Source organism: Ixodes scapularis, unplaced genomic scaffold (assembly GCF_016920785.2).
Source record: "Ixodes scapularis isolate PalLabHiFi unplaced genomic scaffold, ASM1692078v2 PGA_scaffold1__304_contigs__length_218370807, whole genome shotgun sequence".
Classification (NCBI taxonomy): domain Eukaryota; kingdom Metazoa; phylum Arthropoda; class Arachnida; order Ixodida; family Ixodidae; genus Ixodes; species Ixodes scapularis.
Genome location: NW_024609846.1, coordinates 91153206 through 91173088, shown reverse-complemented (window position 1 = coordinate 91173088; position 19883 = coordinate 91153206). Strand labels below are relative to the sequence as shown.

The window sequence follows — 19883 nt, the reverse complement described above, 5'->3', positions numbered from 1 at the left end:
TCGTCGAAAGCCGCAGTACAGGTCTCGGAGCACATACAATAATACGAAAATTTAATGACCCAAAACGTATTTTACGTATATCGATTTTGCCAGGTGTGACCGAACCACCGTAGAATTTGTTTGAAGAATTTGAAGGGCTTCCTTTCGTACGGTAATACAACACTATTGCAGAAAACATTACCTTCCCATTCCCCGAACCTCGTCACTGTCGTATCACGGTACGTGATAAATGTAACTGCTAACTGCAGACACGTACTAAAAAAAAAAAAAAAAAAAAAAAAAAACGCGTTCGAACGCGCGCGTAGCTTCAAGACAGAACTATTAGGCTGGTGTAATTCTAACACAAAGACATAGGCTCTTTCCTTCACTGCTCTTCATTATTGAAACCATCATGCAAATTTTCGTGAACGGTTTCCGCTCTCCTGACTAAAACAACATCTGTCATAAATACCTGAATAAAACTTAGCAAGAGCTGATATATTGGTGGTGGATATTTTTATTGAAAACATTCTATTGTCAAAATGAACGTCTAAAAATATGTCTCGTTTCTTACTGTTACTAGTGTAGTGACATGTCGGTATCTGGACTATGCATTGCAGCTGGGAAGAGCCATATGAGCTGGAATATTGGGTGGAGAATCCCCGCAGCTCTTATACTCAAACTGTTCAAATTTTATTTAATAATCGTAGGCAGCTTTTGATCCACCTTTAACATTAACGTTATTCAGGAGAAAAAAGACTTAGCCCGTATATAATTCTGAGATAATTTCTCACATTACTTGTATTGCCGATTTCAGCCACTTACCACTTCAGGCTCTATGGTACTTGAGGTCTCGTTTTCATCATAATAGTTGTAATCATACGTAAAATTGTAATCAAACTCGAACTTGAGGTCGAAGAATTTCTGCCGAAAAATCAACGGAACAATGATCAAACGCATAACAAAGAACGAAATGCAGAATGAAACATATCTAAAAACAATCAGAATTGCATCATGGTCCCCGTCCCGTCCCCCACCCCCCAGTTGACTGTCAGTTTATTCATCACAATAAAATTAGTGCCGGGGAGGCAAAACGCATGTGCGATGTGCCAACTATAGTGTTCAACAAACTTATTCATTGGAAACTCGGCCGCAGGATAAAATCATCATTAGCTACAATAGCTTGTTCAATGCTTATAAACTTCTATTTCGGCTCCGGACTGCAGAAACGTTAAAGCACTTGGTATAATAGCAATAATCAACGAATAATAATCGCTTCACCAGTTCACACAGAACTTTGATTACGAACCAAATAGTAACATAAGAAACACGAAATAGGGAATGATATTTCGGGTTCTAATAAAATGCGAACGGTGTGGCTTAGTTACAATCTGCGCCACCTGAAGCCTACCTCGGAACTAAGAAAAAAACTTCTCAGAAGAAAGGGGGCTCTATTGTGTATGCTTATGAGTGGGACCCAGTGACCCTTTGGGTGACGCAGCATGTATCCGAAGCCATTTGATTCGCTGTTCGCATCTCGTTTGTACACAGTAGTACTTCCCACATATATACAATCGAAAAAGAATGTACTATGAAGGTGACTAAAATGGGAACTCTTTTTCTTTAACTGTCAAGCACTTAATTAAAAAAAAAAACTATGTGGTAAGTTGTAAACGATTTTCAAATACCAACTTCTCACAAGAGCTCCAGTTTTTAGAATTTTATTATTAAACTTTACAATTATATAAAATGCCTTGTATTTGTATTAAACTTTAATAAAGGAACACTGCAAGTTTTTTTTCATGAAGGCACTAACACGCAATAAAATAAAATTATTGTTACATTAAATGTGATTGCCTTATTTGACATAACGCTAATATTAAAATAAACACTGGTTGCGATAATTGTGCTTTTCTGAAAATATACACCGTGAAGAAATAAATAACCTCACAAAAGAATTTCGCTAGGCGACTGTGAAAAATGGTTTGTTCGTAATTTTCTCGAATATTTTCGGTTTTCCTGTTATTCGAAAGGAATACGAGTAAGCAACAATTTTATCGTTGTAAGGTGAATTCCGCTTTATTTAGCCTTACTTTGTCAAAACTGAACAAGAAATACAATAAGAAGCGACCATAACCAAGATACGGTACCATATACATAAATCTAACGTCAGCCTCATTCATCTCAAAGTCTTGTTGTACAAAGCAAAGTTTATCTACTCGCGCAAGAAGACTGGGCAACAAAAACATATTGCTCTTTATGTGAACAAAAAATGACGTCACTCAAATGTATTTGAAAGAAACAAAAAAGTCTAGTCAAAATGTCAAGTCAAAATGATGCTGGTTTGATGTCCGGCGTGGACGCGGCGCGGATGAAACGTTTTTGTCTGCTACATTCGAGAAAATTCGGACTTCGTGTAGTCTGCACAGTTTACTGCACAAGTTTTTCACTCTAAAAAACCCGTGCGTCTACTTTCCGGCACAACACTCGGAGAGCCAATCAGCGCATCTTACGGAGGCAGCTCGGCGAATGACGGTGCCAAACATATGTTTAGACCAAAAAACGTAGTCTGAGTTTTGACATCAAGCAATGCAAGTGTGACGTTTTTCATTGTTTAATGTAACAAGGCAGACTGTTTTTTGTTTTTTGTTTTTTTGTAAACATATGTTTCGGCATCGTCATTCGCTGAGCGGCCTCTGTAAGTTGCAGTGATTGGCGCTCCGAGTGTTACGCTGGAAAGTAGACGCACGTTTTTTTTTTTTAGATATAGTATCTTGGATGTACGTGGCTGAAACCTCTTGAAGTACCGAGCCTGACGCGCAGCTGTGGCGTCTCCATTTTGTGAGTGGGATCGGTGGGATGGTCGAGCGGAAGAAGGCTCCGCAGGAACTCGTCACTTCCCTTCTTGTGCCACACAGAAAACTGGGGACTTCTCGGTCACGCCAGGAAACAGGTCGGCCTGGACAATGGAACGTCGACTCCAACCTGACGCCCTTGCGAAATGTCTCGTCTGCATACACTTGCAGGCCAGGGCTCGTTTGTCGTATTCTAAGTGCCTATGCCGACTACTAACTTTAGTAATACTAAACCACAGAGAGCTTTCCGTAAGTGACTGACGAGGCACGTGCGACGGAACGAAGTTGTTTTCGTCCTAAAAACACAAGGCACTGGTAAATAAACGTGTTTGTGCCGGCGACAGTAGAATTGCTTCCAGTTGCATTTTTCTTCAACATTTAGCATAGCTTAGACGTTTTTTGGACGATCGCTCTTTATACGATTCGCTCGCAGGGTGAGAACGATGTTTGTGGTACATGTTTAGCACGATATGTCGCGTTTCTGCTCCAAGTGTGGATTTTTTTAGAAAGACTGGAAGCGGGCGGGTGAAGGAAACAGGAGCAGCCGGCGGAGTAAGCTGCCCCTGCCTGCGAAAGTAAGAGGCAAGTTACATTTGTCAGGTGACTTTTTAAACAAACAGCAAGGCCATTTTAAAGTTCACATTATTACTTCGAATAAATATCTAATTTAGTTTTAGTTTGTACGTAATAACTTTTAAATAAAGACAAATTTCCATCTCGAAAAAAGTTTTTTTCCGCAGTACATCACATCGCGCATAGTGCCATTAGTGTTGATTGGACGGACGTGTTTGCACCGACAGCATTGAAAAACAGGAGCGTAATTTCTCCAAATATGCTACATATCTATTCATTCAATATCACGTTTGAGAGCTTTATTGGAACATAAATATCGTATCACTCGTACAAAACACGAACATTACTTTAAGGACAAAGGCTACGTTCCTTTTACTATCGAAGTCTTTGACGCCTACTCTGCGATGCCTAAGAATACCTTGCCAGTGCCGTGTCGCAGCTGCAAGCCTCCCACTACGCTTTAACGCGGGATGAAACGAGGTATAGTATTTCTTTTGAAGCCAGTGTTAAATATTTATTTATGCGTACTTTGTTATTTATTTTTTTTAAGACGAAAGCGATAGCTTTTTCAATAATGTAAATGACGATTGAACTAAGAAGGGTCGACAGCACAAGAATGCAAAGCAGCCGAAATGAGGTTTAAATGATTATTTGCGCGTGACGTAAGTTTACAGATCTCTCCTCCCCAAACAAAATTTCGCAAAAGCTCCCAAGGATGGGATAAAACCAAACACAGCAGAGTCTATTTTGTATAATAATTATGGAGATTTGTTTAACATGCTGTTCAGTAATTCACTTCAAACTGGACAATATCACTACGGCTTCAGATTTGTCTGAAGCTTAAAGTATTTGACTAGAACGCCAGTGTCAGTGTCGTCAAGTCAAACACATGGACCTTTGAAGATATATTAAAATCTTGAAAACATGGTATTTGAAGACGAAATTTCCAAAAAATTTTTTAGACGGCCCCAACTTTTGCGAGGGGCTTGAGAACGTTAACATATACCTTATTTATTTATTTATTTATTTATTATACCCTCAGGGCCGAAGCATTACAGAGGGGGTGGGCAACGGAAGTACAAAAACACTGAAAATGGTTATTCCGGCACAGATCATGAATAATAACTTGTTAGTGCTTCTTTAAAGAGAACAAAATCGCCAATAATCGCAATGGATGAGGGAAGGCCGTTCCATTCACGAGATGGTTTTGGGATGAAAGATTTGAAAAAAGAATTTGATATGGAAGTGGGTATACCAACTTTGCAGCAGTAATCGAGGCGAGATGATACGTAGATGGGGTCACTGATTAGTTGTTCTTTCAAGAGTGAATTGGCATAGTAAATTTTATGAAATAAACAGAGACGGGAGATAGTGCGACGAGTGGAAAGAAAGGACAGAGGTTATTAAACAGCTAAATTACGTATCGAAAACTACAGAATAAAAAAACACCGAGGTTTTGCAGTAGGGCCAAGAAAACCCCGATTGCTTCTTTTTTTTTTTGTTGGAGTCAGTAACACGTACATTAGCTATTTTATTCAATTTTACCACTCGGACATCAAACCGCTCGTGAATGTTGCAACCGTTGGTTCGACTTCAGCGCACTGTACGTCAAACTGAAGTTCTGGGGTGTCATATGGGTTTTTACAGTGTGGTTGTGAAAACACTAAATATTCTGAATCTAGATTAAAAAAAAACAAAAAAAAACGTAATTTATTTCCTTACTGGCTTAGCTTAATTCCCACTATTATTTCTGGATGTTTAACTAAAACAAAAATTAACCATGTTAGAGGGGCGCCAGACCAATTATTGAAGTGATAACATTCAGGAATTTGATGTTTAATTTGAGGGCCGGGGAGAGGGGTTGGATGCCTGGTTAAAATACTTAACGAAACCAGTTTTTTTTTTTTTTTTTTGGTAAGCGTTGTAGTTGAACTGTTTTATTTCTCGGTTAGAACCCTCGTGGTGGTGCGGTCGACAGTCGCAATGACTGCCGCGTTATTCTCAGGTCTCGTCAAAACGTCCCGAGGACGGCGTTCTCAGAGTTTCAAATCTTTCATCCCTTTCCGCTCGAAGCAGGGGCCGACACCCGACATGCCGTTTGGGGTCCACCGCTCTCTTTTCCCCAGATGGAGAGATGCGCTGCGAGGAGGTGACGGAAGAGGAGGACATGATGACGCCCACGCAAGAGCCGATTGTGTGTGAGCCCTGGACACCGACATGCCTACTTTAGACAAGAAGACTCTGGAGCAGGACGGCCAGTACGGATGCCAACATCGTATGTAACAGTCAGTTTAATAAATTACACCTTTACTACACACACTAAACATTTTCACACCTTTATAGGAGTGAATGGGGTGTTCCATAACGAACATCTTAATAAGTGTAGAGATTCACCTAATAATAAAGGTGTGAAGTTAACACTTAAAAAAAGGTTTGATTTTTGTAACATTTTACTAAAAGGTGTGATACTGCGGTACACATTTTTATAAAGGTACGAAACCACACTACGCCTTCTCATAAACGTGTAATTACCGTAGTATACTTTTTTGTCGAGGTGTACACTGTGGCCCGGGAACCTATGAAATGGCTTAGCAAATAAATTACCCAAACGAGTCGCCGAAGCAGCACGGCCGCACTTGGCCAGTGTCGTGGGAATGTCGGCGAAAACCGGCTCCAGTCTCGGCCGAATGTACGGTTCTGAAGGTCTCCCACATTCAACAAAAATCTTGCTGTCACGGATCAGCAGTTCTTTGCCGAAGCGCGTCCAACAAACGCAACGCAATACGAAGAAAGCGGCAATTACCTAAAAGTTCGTATGGACTTATTACAGAGTTTTATCAGATCGTTTTTTCACCCCGATAATGACACCCGATAACGATACGGTGCATGCCCAAGGCCGCCAGAAGGGAGAGGTGGTATCGTTATCTGGGCGAAAAAACGATATGCTAAAACTCTATTACTGCCGTTTACGACAAAAAACAATGGCCGTGACTGCAACGCACGAAAATCAGAACACTGAAGAGCGCATTCCGGAAACCGCGGATTTACGTGGCCCCCTGTCCATCGCCACAACTTCACATGCCGCTAAACGGATACGGCCCCAGTGAACCCATCAGCGCGTCAGAGTGGGTCGCGTGACACATTTCCGTCCAAACTTTTTTCTCCTACGGAGAGTGGTCACGTGTTTCGCTCCACCCTTCTGATTTGCTCGAAGCGGTTGTCCCGCTCGCCCACAGCCGCACGAAGACACAAAACGAGGTGGGGTGGCTTAACAAAAGGCGAGGTCGAAGGGAGATAGACTATGCAGTTAAGCTCCCCCTGCTTGCTTTCTCTCTCCTTCTCAGACTAAAAGTAAACACATTCTTTTTTTGCCTCAGTTTTGAGATTGTCGTGAAATCCTTATACCCAACCAGTATAGCTGATTTTCAAACGCCACTTCCCAAACTCAACGATAAACGGCGGCCTTTACCTTGTCAAAATGGCGTGGGCGCGACCTATCCGATACTTCACAGATATCGTCTGGATCACTACGGTACCGGCACAATCTTTCCGATTTGACGCTAATATCGTCGCAATACTGCGCGCATGCCGTGGAAGATATTGCCGCGCGCAAGGCTGAGAAAGCAACGCTCGGTCACGGTCCTCCAGAAAGTTCCCGTTTATTCATGTACCGCACGTAACTTCTATCATTTATCCCTCCTTTTGTTTTCTAGAAAGTGCGTGTTCATTCTCGCCCCGATCACACGACGCTCGAACCGCTTTCGCCGAATCTTCGAGATAGCGGCGCACTCTAGATAAGAGGCCGCCCGCGACCTTGTCGAGTCAGTCTCGCCCTAGCGCTCGATTCTGCTGACACGCCGACTTCGACGCCCGCGACGCTCTGCTTTCTTCTGTTTCCTTCTTTATTTTTTTGGCACAAGTTCGCCACATTAAACGTTTATTTCTTTCTGTTTATCTATTGTTTTTAGTCACCACCCGTGACATACTGGTGGAGGTGCGGGGTAATCCATTCTATGCCCGTCAATCGTACCCCTCCCAAGACATCCCGGCCAAGCGACGTGCTCAGCCCCGGAAGGCTTCCCTTCGCCGAAGACGCCGAAGCCCGAAGAAGCCGCCGTACCAGAGGTCAGTCCCCTGAATTTGGTCTGCTGCCGGACAAGCCCAGGCCAAAGAAGACGACGATGGCCAACCAGTCGCAGACCCCGGCCGCTCCTGCCTTCATCTACCTGCCCGTCGCACCCCGGACCCCGACGCCTTTCCACGGGGACGCCCACGAAGACGTCGAGGACTGGCTACAACAATACGAGCGAGTGGCCCAGCACAACCAATGGACGGACGAACAGCGCCTGCAGAATCTTTACTTCGCGCTCGAAGGAACGGCCCGGCACTGGTTCGAAAATCGCGAAACTTCCCTGACCTCGTGGACCGCCTGCAAGGATGCGCTGAGACGGACTTTCACCAACCAGTATCGACGGGAGAGGGCCGAGGACCTTCTTCGAATGAGGACCCAGGGCGCGAACGAGACGATCACCAGTTTTGTTGAGGATGTTCTGCGCCTGGTCGCTCGCGCCGACCCTCAAGCCACCGACGAAAAGAAGCTGCAGATCCTGATGCGAGGCGTAAAGGATGACATTTTCGGTGGTCTTGTCCGCAACCCTCCAGCCACCGTCGACGATTTCGTCAGGGAAGCTACGAGCATGGAACGTGCCCTCCTCGCAAGAGCCAGCCATTACCATCGGCACTCGAGCATCGCTGCTTCTTCTGCATTGGGCCACGACATCAGCCCAAGCCTCCCCGGCATACGCGACATCATCCGTGAAGTCGTCCGGGAAGAGCTCCGCAAGATGCTCCCCGCTGCAGATAGCCCGTCTTCTCTAAGACTCGCCGAGGTTGTCCGAGAGGAGCTTCACCGAGCCGTCCAGCCTGAAATTTCCACCAACACGACGACGCCAGAGGAACCAACGCTGAGCTACGCCGCCATGGCCCGACGACCGCCGCAAGCTAACCGCCAGACAACGGCACCACCCCGACGAGACCCTCCGATGCCACAGTATCCTCGACGTCAGGAAGGACAGGCCCAGTACATCCGTCCGGAGCAACCCTCGACGAGGAAGACCGACGTGTGGCGGACGGCCGACAGGCGACCGCTGTGCTACCACTGCGGTGAGGCCGACCACGTCTATCGAAGGTGCCCCTATCGTCAAATGGGCCTACGAGGGTTTGCGCCAAACGACCCTCGCCCAAGGTACGGTGAACGCCCTCGTGACATTGAAGAATACCTCCGACGACCCCTGTCCCCGGTGCCGACTCGACCCCGAGGTTCCCGTTCGCCTTCGCCACGACGTGCGCTCTCGCCCTTCCGCCGCTCTCGTCGGGACAGCCTATCCCCCCTATCTCGTCGGGAAAACTAAGTGCGGCAACCCCTGGAGGTGGAGTTGCCGAAGACGACCGACGTAAAGAGCCTCCAAGAACGCCGGAGCGCTCCCACTCTCCCGACGCCACGCATCGCTACGACGCCCCTGCAACGGTGTCCAACAACCTAAACGTCGTCATCGACGGTCACGACGCATCGGCACTCGTGGACACCGGAGCAGACTACTCAGTCTTGAGTGGGAGGCTCTCCCGCCGCCTTCGAAAAGTCATGACGCCGTGGGAAGGACCCCAAATACGAACCGCCGGAGGACATCTCATCACACCAGTCGGGAGATGCACTGCTCGCGTCGAGATCCACGGTGAAACGTGCCCTGTCAAGTTCGTCGTTCTGCAAGACTGTTCGAGGGACGTTATCCTCGGAATGGACTTTCTCTGCGAGTATGGCGCCGTCATCGACCTCGGAACAAACCGGCTGACGCTACGAAAACCTGCTCCACCAGCGGAGGAACCCGAAGCGACGTCACCCACGGTCCGAGTCCTCGCAAACCACGTAAACCTACCACCGCGGTCGAGTGTTTTCGTACTTGTCGGGATCGATGAAGCTTCCTGTGGCGAAGTTCTTCTCGAGGGAAGCCTCCAATTGCTCCTGGGAAGAGGCATAGGCGTCGCAAGGGGAGTAGCTGAACTTCAGGATGGGCGGACTGTGGCCCTCGTGACGAACTTCCGAAACGAAACGCAACACCTCACGAAAGGTGCAGCCGTGGGCCACGTCGAGAAACTCCGAAACCCCGCCGAAATCACTGCGATCACTGACGAATCCTCGCCGCCCCAGCAAGACAGTACGTCGCCAGCGCAGCTCGACATTGACCCTAAGCTTCCGGACCCTGAACGGCGTCAGCTGGTTAACCTCCTCGCCGAATACCGCGACTGCTTTGCGACGTCGTCGAAGGTGCGCCAGACCGCGGTTGTCAAGCACCGCATCGTTACTGAGGACGACGCGCGCCCTGTGCATCGATCGCCGTACAGAGTCTCCGCTAAGGAAAGGGAGGTGATCCATCAGCAAGTTCAAGAGATGCTGAATGACGACATAATCCAACCTTCAAGCAGTCCATGGGCCTCTCCAGTCGTGCTGGTTAAGAAGAAGGACGGAACTCTTCGGTTCTGCGTGGACTACCGGCAGCTCAACACGGTTACGAAGAAAGACGTCTACCCACTTCCCCGCATCGACGACACTCTAGACCGGCTGCGCCACTCTCGATACTTTTCATCGATGGACCTGAAGAGCGGCTACTGGCAAATCGAGGTCGACGAACGGGACCGAGAGAAGACAGCCTTCGTCACGCCGGATGGACTGTACGAGTTCAAGGTGATGCCCTTCGGACTATGCACAGCGCCAGCAACTTTCCAGCGTGTCATGGACACCGTACTGGCAGGGCTGAAGTGGCAGAGTTGTCTCGTCTACCTTGACGACGTCGTAGTATTTTCAGCTGACTTCGACGAGCACTTGAGACGACTCCGAGCTGTTCTTCAAGCCATTCAGACCGCCGGACTCACACTCAAGCCGTCAAAGTGCCGGTTCGCCTATGACGAGCTGAAGTTCCTTGGCCACGTGGTTAGTAACGAAGGCGTCCGCCCAGACCCCGAGAAGACTCGCGCCGTCGCGGCATTTCCAGTGCCGACAGATAAGAAGGCCGTGCGAAGATTCCTTGGACTTTGTGCCTATTATCGACGCTTCGCTCGGGATTTCGCAAGGATTTCCGCACCACTTACGAATCTCACGAAGGACGCCAAGAAGTTCGAATGGGCCGAGGAGCAACAGCAGGCATTCGACGAACTGAAACGACGACTCCAGACTCCTCCTGTGCTTGGACATTTCGACCAGGATGCGGAAACAGAAATTCACACGGACGCAAGTAACGCGGGACTGGGCGCAGTACTAGTCCAAGTGCAAGAAGGCATCGAGCGAGTCATCGCCTACGCAAGTCGGACATTGTCCAAGGCGGAGAAAAATTACTCCACAACTGAGAAAGAATGCCTTGCGGTCGTCTGGGCAATAACGAAATTTCGTCCGTACTTGTACGGCAGCCCGTTCCGTGTAGTCACGGACCACCACTCGCTCTGCTGGCTTGCGAAGCTGAAGGACCCGTCAGGACGCCTCGCTCGATGGAGTCTTCGACTACAAGAGTTCAACATGGCAGTGGTCTATAAGTCAGGCCGCAAGCACAGCGACGCCGACTGCCTGTCCAGAGCCCCCGTCGAAACCCCTTCCGGCTGCAGCGACGACAATGACGACGAGTGCTTTCTAGGAGCAGTGAACACCGATGATATGGCACGACGTCAACGGGACGATCCTGAGCTGCGCGCATTAATCGAGCACCTGGAAGGGGGCAGGAGTACCGTGCCACGTGTCTTCTCACGAGTACTGCCGACCTTCGCCATCCGACAAGGTGTACTCTACAAAGAGAACTTCGGCAACAACAACACACCTTGGTTGCTGGTAATCCCGAGTGACCTTCGAGAGGAGATCTTCCAGGCTTGCCACGACGACCCGACATCCGGACACCTTGGTTACAGCCGGACACTGGCCCGTATTCGTGAAAAGTATTACTGGCCGAAGCTCCCCAAGACCGTCCACCTATACACACGATCATGCCACGACTGCCAGCGACGCAAGAAACCGCCGACGAGGCCGGCCGGACTTCTGCAGCCTATTTCTCCTCCAACTACACCCTTCCAGCAGATCGGAATGGATCTACTTGGTCCTTTTCCGCCTTCGACGTCGGGGAACCGCTGGATCATCGTCGCCACAGATTATCTCACGCGGTACGCCGAAACGAAAGCTCTTCCTTCAGGGACTGCTATGGAAGTCGCCAAGTTTTTCATCGAGTCCATCGTCCTCCGGCACGGCGCTCCCGAGGTTCTGATTACAGATCGCGGATCTTCGTTCATGGCCCAGCTGACGCAAGAGATCCTTCGTCTCAGTGGCACCGGCCATCGTCGAACCACTGCATACCACCCGCAGACCAACGGACTGACCGAGCGACTCAACAAGACAATCGCCGATATGATCTCTATGTACGTCGACGTAGAGCACAAGACGTGGGACGAGGTGCTGCCCTACGTCACGTTCGCCTACAATACGGCGGTTCAAGAGACCACTGGATTCACCCCTTTCCAGCTGGTACATGGTCGGAAGGTAACGACCATGCTGGACGCCATGCTGCCCCATGAGCCATCTGACAACGAGAGCGACGACGCCCAGGCGGTTGCTCAACGCGCCGAAGAAGTTCGCCAGCTCGCCCGACTCCTGATTCAAGACCAGCAACGCGTCGACGCCGGCCGCTACAACCTTCGTCGCAGGGACGTCCACTTCCAGCCCGGAGATAGGGTGTGGGTATGGACGCCCATCCGTCGCCGCGGCCTCAGTGAGAAACTGCTGAAACGGTACTTTGGACCATACAAGGTACTTCGTCGCCTCGGCGAGCTGAACTACGAGGTGATGCCCGACGGAACACGAACATCGTCACGCCGCCCACCACGACCTGAGGTCGTCCACGTCGTGCGCCTGAAGCCGTACTACGCTCGATAGGACTGTGGACCTTTTGTGCTCCAAAAGACTCTTTAGTTTATCGTTCTTTTTTTATTTTGATTTGTTTTACACTGCATCGGGGCGATGCACTTTTAAAGGGGGGAGTAATGCCGCGCGCAAGGCTGAGAAAGCAACGCTCGGTCACGGTCCTCCAGAAAGTTCCCGTTTATTCATGTACCGCACGTAACTTCTATCATTTATCCCTCCTTTTGTTTTCTAGAAAGTGCGTGTTCATTCTCGCCCCGATCACACGACGCTCGAACCGCTTTCGCCGAATCTTCGAGATAGCGGCGCACTCTAGATAAGAGGCCGCCCGCGACCTTGTCGAGTCAGTCTCGCCCTAGCGCTCGATTCTGCTGACACGCCGACTTCGACGCCCGCGACGCTCTGCTTTCTTCTGTTTCCTTCTTTATTTTTTTGGCACAAGTTCGCCACATTAAACGTTTATTTCTTTCTGTTTATCTATTGTTTTTAGTCACCACCCGTGACAATATACCTGTTCTGGGACAGAAACGACACAGGGGGAGGCGGCTGTTCAGGAACGACGCCTTGCACTGACGAGCGCGGTTTGATGCGCATATTTGACATGCCGACGCTGCAGTGCAGGTTTTGTAGGGTGCTGAAGGATTAATTGCTACGATCATTGAACCTTGAGCACAGCCAAGGAACGCTATAAAATGTGAGATTACACTATTGTTGTCTATACGTTTTAATCTCAGACGATCATTACCAAATTTGGCTAACATAATAAAAAAAGACGAGTAATAAATCATGAGTGTATTCTATAGTGTCACCATTCCACATTTTTTACACGGTCTATGTCAAAGGTGTAATAAATACGACATACACCCATTCTACATGATATTTCTACCTGCAGGGTGTAGGAAAGATGAAGGAAGTATGTAAATGGCCATTATTCCCTTGTTACACCTATATATATATAGATTTGAAAAGCGTGTAAAAATTGTGTAAGAAGGGTGTAGCAAAGGTGCTCATTCAAAACTACACACTTTTTACATGAATACAGGTGTGGAAATATTTAGTGTGTAGGCTTATTCTGTTTCATAATGGGCTTCATTCGCATAAATGATTTCAAATCAGATGATAAAACCCAGCGGTGTTCTGACATTTCTTACGAAAGCGAACTACTCGCAGTTATGTTGAAGGAGAAGCGTTACCTCAAAAACGCAGTCGAATGCGAACGTGAACGATAATTGTTGGTTCATCCAGAGCGAAACGCCTAGCTCTATTATTCTTCAAAATTTTTCTAAACATATAATTTTGGAGAAAAAAAAATACTTATACAAAATATTGGCCTGGAGAACAGATAAAACTTTTATAAATCATATCAAGCCTATATAATCTTTGATGTGGTTTTATATGACATCATACGTTACTTGAACAGATCCACATATCTTTACACAAAGGATAATTTTAGTTTTATATGTATATGCTAAATATTTATAACACGGGGTGCTGACGCGATCCTTGTAAATATATGAAGCGAACGCTACCTTTGTTAAATTTACTTCAAATTCAAATATATCTTGAGCAATCTGTGTCGTTACATTAATGTTTTTGTCTTCCGAAAACAAAATTACTGTTTTCTTGATGAAATCTTCATAGGCTTCCACAGCGCTGTCCTTTTCCTTTTGTGCCTCAGAAAGTTGATACGAACTGGGCACAAATTTTGCAGGCTCAATCTGAAAAATATGAAAAATAACCAAATCCAACATGGTAGATAAAATTTTCTTCATAAAACAGTTGTTCTCTTAGAAGCACTTCCTGAAGCAAAATATTGACCACTAATACTTTTCGTAAGGGATTCAATCGTCTAAAAATTACACCCAATAGACGGTGTGCGAAATGCAGAGCGCCATCTACTACCGCGCCGAGAACTACATCCGCTATATTGGTTGCGGCGAGAAAGTGAAGAAAGCGACCGGACTTGCGAAGGAGAGGCGGCTGCTCCCTGCAAGAGTTACAATGCCAAGGAATGTTGCATTCTCCCGTGTAAACAGCGGGAACATGACACACAGGTAACCAAGGTTCCGTTTTCTTTATTTATTTATGTTTGCTACTTTTCATGCAGCTTTTTGCAATACATAATCAGCGAAACGGCGAAGAAAGAGGTAATTCTCGTATGATGCGGAGCTATTTGCATCTACTGGACTGACACCCGTCTTACTGAAAAGACTGTAAGGGCGCAGGCGAGCTCGTGGTAGAAATCACGTCGTTTAACACCTAAGACTGCTGCAGGAAAGAAAAAACATTTAGTCGAGTGAACAGACATAGAAGGTAGCGTCCCCTTCTGTGTCTGTTCCTTCGAGTAAAAGTTTTTTTCTCCTTTTTTGTACCCCAGATTTAGGTGTTAAACGACTAGAATGCCCGTCTTACACCTGGGTCAGGTGCTAGACGGGTGTCAGTTCAGAACAAACTCCTTTAAATGGTCGGCGAATCAGCCCACGCCAATAAGCGCAATATCGCGAACTAATCTCCCGATTCTTTAAAGGAGTTGGTTCTGAAGGTCTTTGATGTGCCCGTCTGACTTGGGTATTACTGTCGCACTAAAGGCCTTCCACAAACGTTTCTAAAGGGTCATCGAGTCGGCTTGCGATCTTATGTCTTCTTGTGCTCATCGGCGGGTGTTGGCTCTTAAAATGTTAAAATGCGTTCGCTTTGAATATTTTTATAGTGCCCGTAAAGCAAATGTCTTTGTCTCGATCTACGAAATATTTTACCAAATTAAGTGTCTGAATTAGCTTTTTTGGTGCATGTTATAGCCAGACTGCTTTTCGCTTGATGCGACAACAGATGACCTTATATGCGCTAGAACAAGCACGTGAAAGCGAAGCAGCAAGAAGCTACAGCTTCACAAATTTATGCCACAACCATAATTCAAGACGTGCATTGTCAACAATGAGATACAGGAGCAGAAAACACGAGTTCTTTACTTAATTACCTTTAATAAATAAAAAAAAATTCTTAAGACAGCTAGAAAACAATGCGTAGCAGTGATTCCAATACTTGTCTTGGGTTCAGTAAAGGCAGATTCACACAAAGGACCCAATCGCGAGTTTTGTCAGCCAGTCGTGTACCACGTGACCCCTATATCTCCAATTCATGCGATCCCCGCCTGGATCGCGGACGCGCGAACTAAAATGGGTGAGCGCGTTTTCACTCGCGGATTCCTGGCGGGTGATTGTCTTGAAATGCGTTTAGCCTGGCAATTTACAGCATCCTATTTTTTATTTTTTTTTTACAAAAAAAAAAACCAAAGATGGCGCATTATTCTGTTTTGTGTTCTCGCTGGTTCATCTTATCGCGCGAATCTTGGTACCACGAGTAAAATCAGCTGCAGAAACTTTGCCTGGCTGAGGCGACGCAAAATCCGGTACTCCTCCAGGTCCGTGTGAAGATTCAAGTAGCTTCCGTCACAACTCGTCTAGCACGCCGTGATCTTTTTTGCACTTCCAATCAACTTTTCATCCAGCTAGCAAGTCCTTTTTTGTGACGGTGCTGTACCCGAGTGTTGTGTGCAAGCACGGAGTGCCAAACGGCCCTCCGCAAGTCCAAGACGTCGTCGCTTCTATGCCGAAGCCTTCTCGTGCTGGACCATGCTTGTGTCACTGTTATGCCTTGGGTTAGTAAAGATAGTGGCGGTTTGCGCCAAGTACATCACGGTGTATTTTCTCGCTCTGTACGTAACAGCGGCTCACGGCGATTCTTTTTCACGGTAGCGACGTGGCCATAGCAGTGAACGTCTATTTCGCCCTTGGACAATAGTGTCACACTGTGATGCTGGAACTCTGCGGCGCAGTAGGGTCGCGAATAGGTTCAGTCCCTCCTCACTGTCATTTGCTGGTCGTCTCCTTCGGGTGCATGCGCTTGAGAGACGGACTTTCCGCGGACGTGTCGTCAGGTGATCGCTCCGTCCGTTGATTCATCCGTTTTATGAATCGGTCATACACCAGTTTTGTAAAAAACTACACTTCTAAAATCAAGCAGGTAAGAATTTAGAATGTATGTATGTAGAAAGGAAACCATTACAGATTGCTACAGCGTGTCTGTTCGCTCTAAACTCAGTCACAAAAAAGCGATCTTACTCTCGCTCTTGTTGAACACAAATTTTGATTCCATTACTTGATTTGGTTCATCACAGAAGCTAGAACTTCAATATTGGCGGCAGCACAAAAGTGACCTGATGCTAAAGCCGCCGAGTGGATTAGTGAAGCCAAATTTATATCGCAACCTCTCTTTTTTTCTCTTTTTTTTCATGGCCGAGATGAAATTTTTGTTTATTGCAAAGGGATTCCGTTGATTGTTTTAAAATGTCGCGTAGTACAACACCAATACCGAAATTCAGTCTTTCTACCAGGATCAGATAAATATTCGTTTTCCGGCAGGACGTCAGCGATTTGTGCACTACTTCTTTCGAAGTTATCTAAAATTGATTCGACCTGTTCGTAAAACCTCAAAAATAATACCGAGGTTGCAGTTTGCTTGCCAGGAATTCAGAAATCTCCGTCAATCAAGGCTTTCGCCAGTAAGAACCTCCCGAAAATAAGCAACTTTGATTCGCATGAATGGGTTTGAAACTAGGATGGGGATCGATATATTGTTTTACCGCTAAAGAGTACGACGTCTCGCACCATCACGTCGAAAAGAAAGTAAAATAAAGTGTCATCAAATAAGGCACGCCGGCCTAGTTCTTCGTCTAGGTTGACTGATCGCAAAGTTTCTGCATCTCAATCACTGAGGTAAAGCCTTCTAAATGCCAAGAGCCCGAAACAAACATGATGCTACATGCATGGCAACGCGCACAGTGTTACAAGGCCTCCTAGCAGTTTCATATATTTTTTATTGAGTCGTTTTGTTTTCAACAAATCCGACAGGTAACGATTACGTTGCTTTACTTAATGCAAGCTTACATTTTCAAATATGGGTGTAGTTTGCAAATATCACACAGCAAAGAGTAATATTTAGGACGCTACTTACGTAAATGGCTAGCTGCGACGTGTTAAAAAGATGCGGTGAGAGATCAACGCTAAAAATAAACGACATGTCTGCTCCAACTCGTATTTTTCGATATATTTCTTTCCAGTCGATAATTTCATTTGAACCAGGTATCATCGGCCATTTAGGGATGCCAAATGTTTCCAAGGTTTTTCGTAGCCGGCCTATTTCTTCCGCTGGTTGGGAAGAATCTGCATATAGATAACAGATTATCATTAATGAAGGAGAGAAACTAAATTGTGTATACGTTTAGCAATGGAGCTTTCCTTTAAAATTAGGAGAGACAAATAATTAGTAAAGTGCGATTTCATGAAAACATGTGGATGTGCAGAGAGATATCTGCCATCAACTTAACGGCCTTTTTCTTTCAACCTCGTTTTTTAAACTTAAGGATATTAATTCTAAAGACGTACCTTCATTCATGCACGATTGATAGGCCATTGCAATTTTGTCATTGAGAGATTCAGCTTGACATGTTGGTGGGGTCATGTTGCTTAAGATATCTGTAAAAGGCGTAAGAAAAGAAGAGCTAAATGAGGAGGTTTTATTCGTTCATGCTCCTATACGTTACAAAATGCTGCTTCTAAAAATTCATTCAGCACGTAATGTAAGAGCTAAATTATAAGGTATTATTCGTTCCTGCACACAATATTTAAAAATGCTGTTTTTATAATTTCAGCCAGAACGTAATGTATTAAAGGGCAACTCCGATTAATTACTAAAAGTCTGGGATTACTGGTGATTATCATGTCAACACTACTAATAAACGGTTTTATGTCAATAATTTTCCGCGTTCGATTGTCGTCATTGAGATTTTTTTTAATCTTACAATTATGGCATCGAGCTTTGCGAAGTCAAGAATGAAGGAAAAAGTCCCATTTTATCCTCGAAACTTCACCGGGACAAAGAAGCATCTGATTCATTGGCGGTCTGTGAGAGAACACTAGACCCAAACTTGAACCAGTATTCGCCTCTGCAAAGTTATGAACAATCCAAACCGATATCCTCTCATGACCCTTTAAATTTTTCTAAATTGTCTCATCCATAGTTTTCTTTATGCTTAATGTACTACGTTGTTAAAGGGCAGCTCCGCCGTCAGTTTGAGCGTTTGTATCGAAACATAATTTCAGAAAGGGTACTAAAAACTTCGCCTAAGGCGCAGCGGTTAAATCATGAAAAACCTGTTTCCATAATTTATAATTGTCAAAATACGATTAAATCGATTTTGAAATTAACTGGCCCCTTGATTGGTTCGCCATTCGGAAGTGACGTCGCGTATGGTATAAACATTCGCACGTGTGCAGTTTGAGCTTGGCCTGCTGACAGCAGGTCACTGTTCTGCGTTTGTGCCGCATATCGGAATGGACTTATCAGGCTCGTCTGAATCAAGCAATGATCAGGATGTGCTCCTAGATTTCGAGGACGATAACCTAGACAATAACCCGTTCTCATACGATCCACCGGCATCTCCATTAAGCGAACCGCCAGCGGTATTCGCGATTCGCCGCCATGTGGACCCAGCGTCCGCTTCCGAAGCGGAATGGTAAGGCAGATTTTGTTGCTAGCACGCCAAAAAAAAAAAAAAAAAAAAAATAGAAAAAAAATTGATCAACGTATTGCCTTTTAATTAGAAGCACTTTTTTTATACCTCAGGGTCTGATAATAGACGGTTTTAGTAAACCGTGTTTTCAAGCAACGCTTCTCTAGCAGGAGATCGCGCTGTGTCCTGTCGGTTTCCTTTCACATTGTCCTCGTCTTTGCGGTGTTTTGTTTTTAATAATTTCTGCAGTCCAACTACCCCAAATTTCTACGTTAATCAACTGTATTTCTTTTGCATCGAGCACTTTTCAATGTTTTAATTTGACGGCGCTGTGTCCTGTCGGTCACCTTTTACTTTGTCCTCCTCTCTGTGCCGTTTTGTTTTTAATTATGACTGCCACTTCCAAGCGTGCTCTCACGTGCTCCCGGAGCGGTAGCCAGCCTCTGAAAGCTTTCTACTAAAAATCGAACAGTCGACAGCACCAACAAGCTACAAAGAAAGCTCCCTCACCAAGGCACTCACCAACATGTGACGTCACGGCAACGTCAGCGCCATCGTGGCAGCCGCCATGTGAACGCTCTTGCTCACTGTTGCAAGTAGAGCGGCAGCAAGTGATTTGGCCGTGTGCCCGTAAATGTCAAGATTAATTTTATTCTAAGAACATCCTTATTTTGGCGAGATATTTTGTAGATATGGTCAGGAAGGAAACCCAAATACATGGTGAAACATTTATAAAAATCGGTGACCATCAAAATTGCGGGGGATTTGCCCTTTAAAACGGTTTGCGCAATCATGGAATTTTATATCCCAGATCATTTCCTCACGTTCTTGCGCAATGGAAACCATAGATAAAGCCACCCTCTCACACCAGTAGCTTTGACAGCGCAATTTACTGAGCACGAAACGGAGTATAGGAAAATATAAGGAGTATTCACTGGCGGCCATATCTGTTTGCGTG

At 46.0% G+C, this 19883-nt stretch overlaps 1 protein-coding gene across 1 annotated transcript in view; it reads right to left on the bottom strand.

Annotated features, from left to right (window-relative positions):
• Positions 1-19883, bottom strand: part of LOC120844395 (neprilysin-1-like) — a 49480-nt gene that overhangs the window by 18629 nt on the left and 10968 nt on the right. The window contains exons 4-7 of the mRNA XM_040216173.1: positions 17799-17888; positions 17368-17576; positions 13884-14072; positions 805-903 (exon numbers count right to left, since the gene is read on the bottom strand). Coding sequence (XP_040072107.1) covers positions 805-903; positions 13884-14072; positions 17368-17576; positions 17799-17888 — 587 coding nt within the window. The remainder of the gene's footprint in view (positions 1-804; positions 904-13883; positions 14073-17367; positions 17577-17798; positions 17889-19883) is intronic.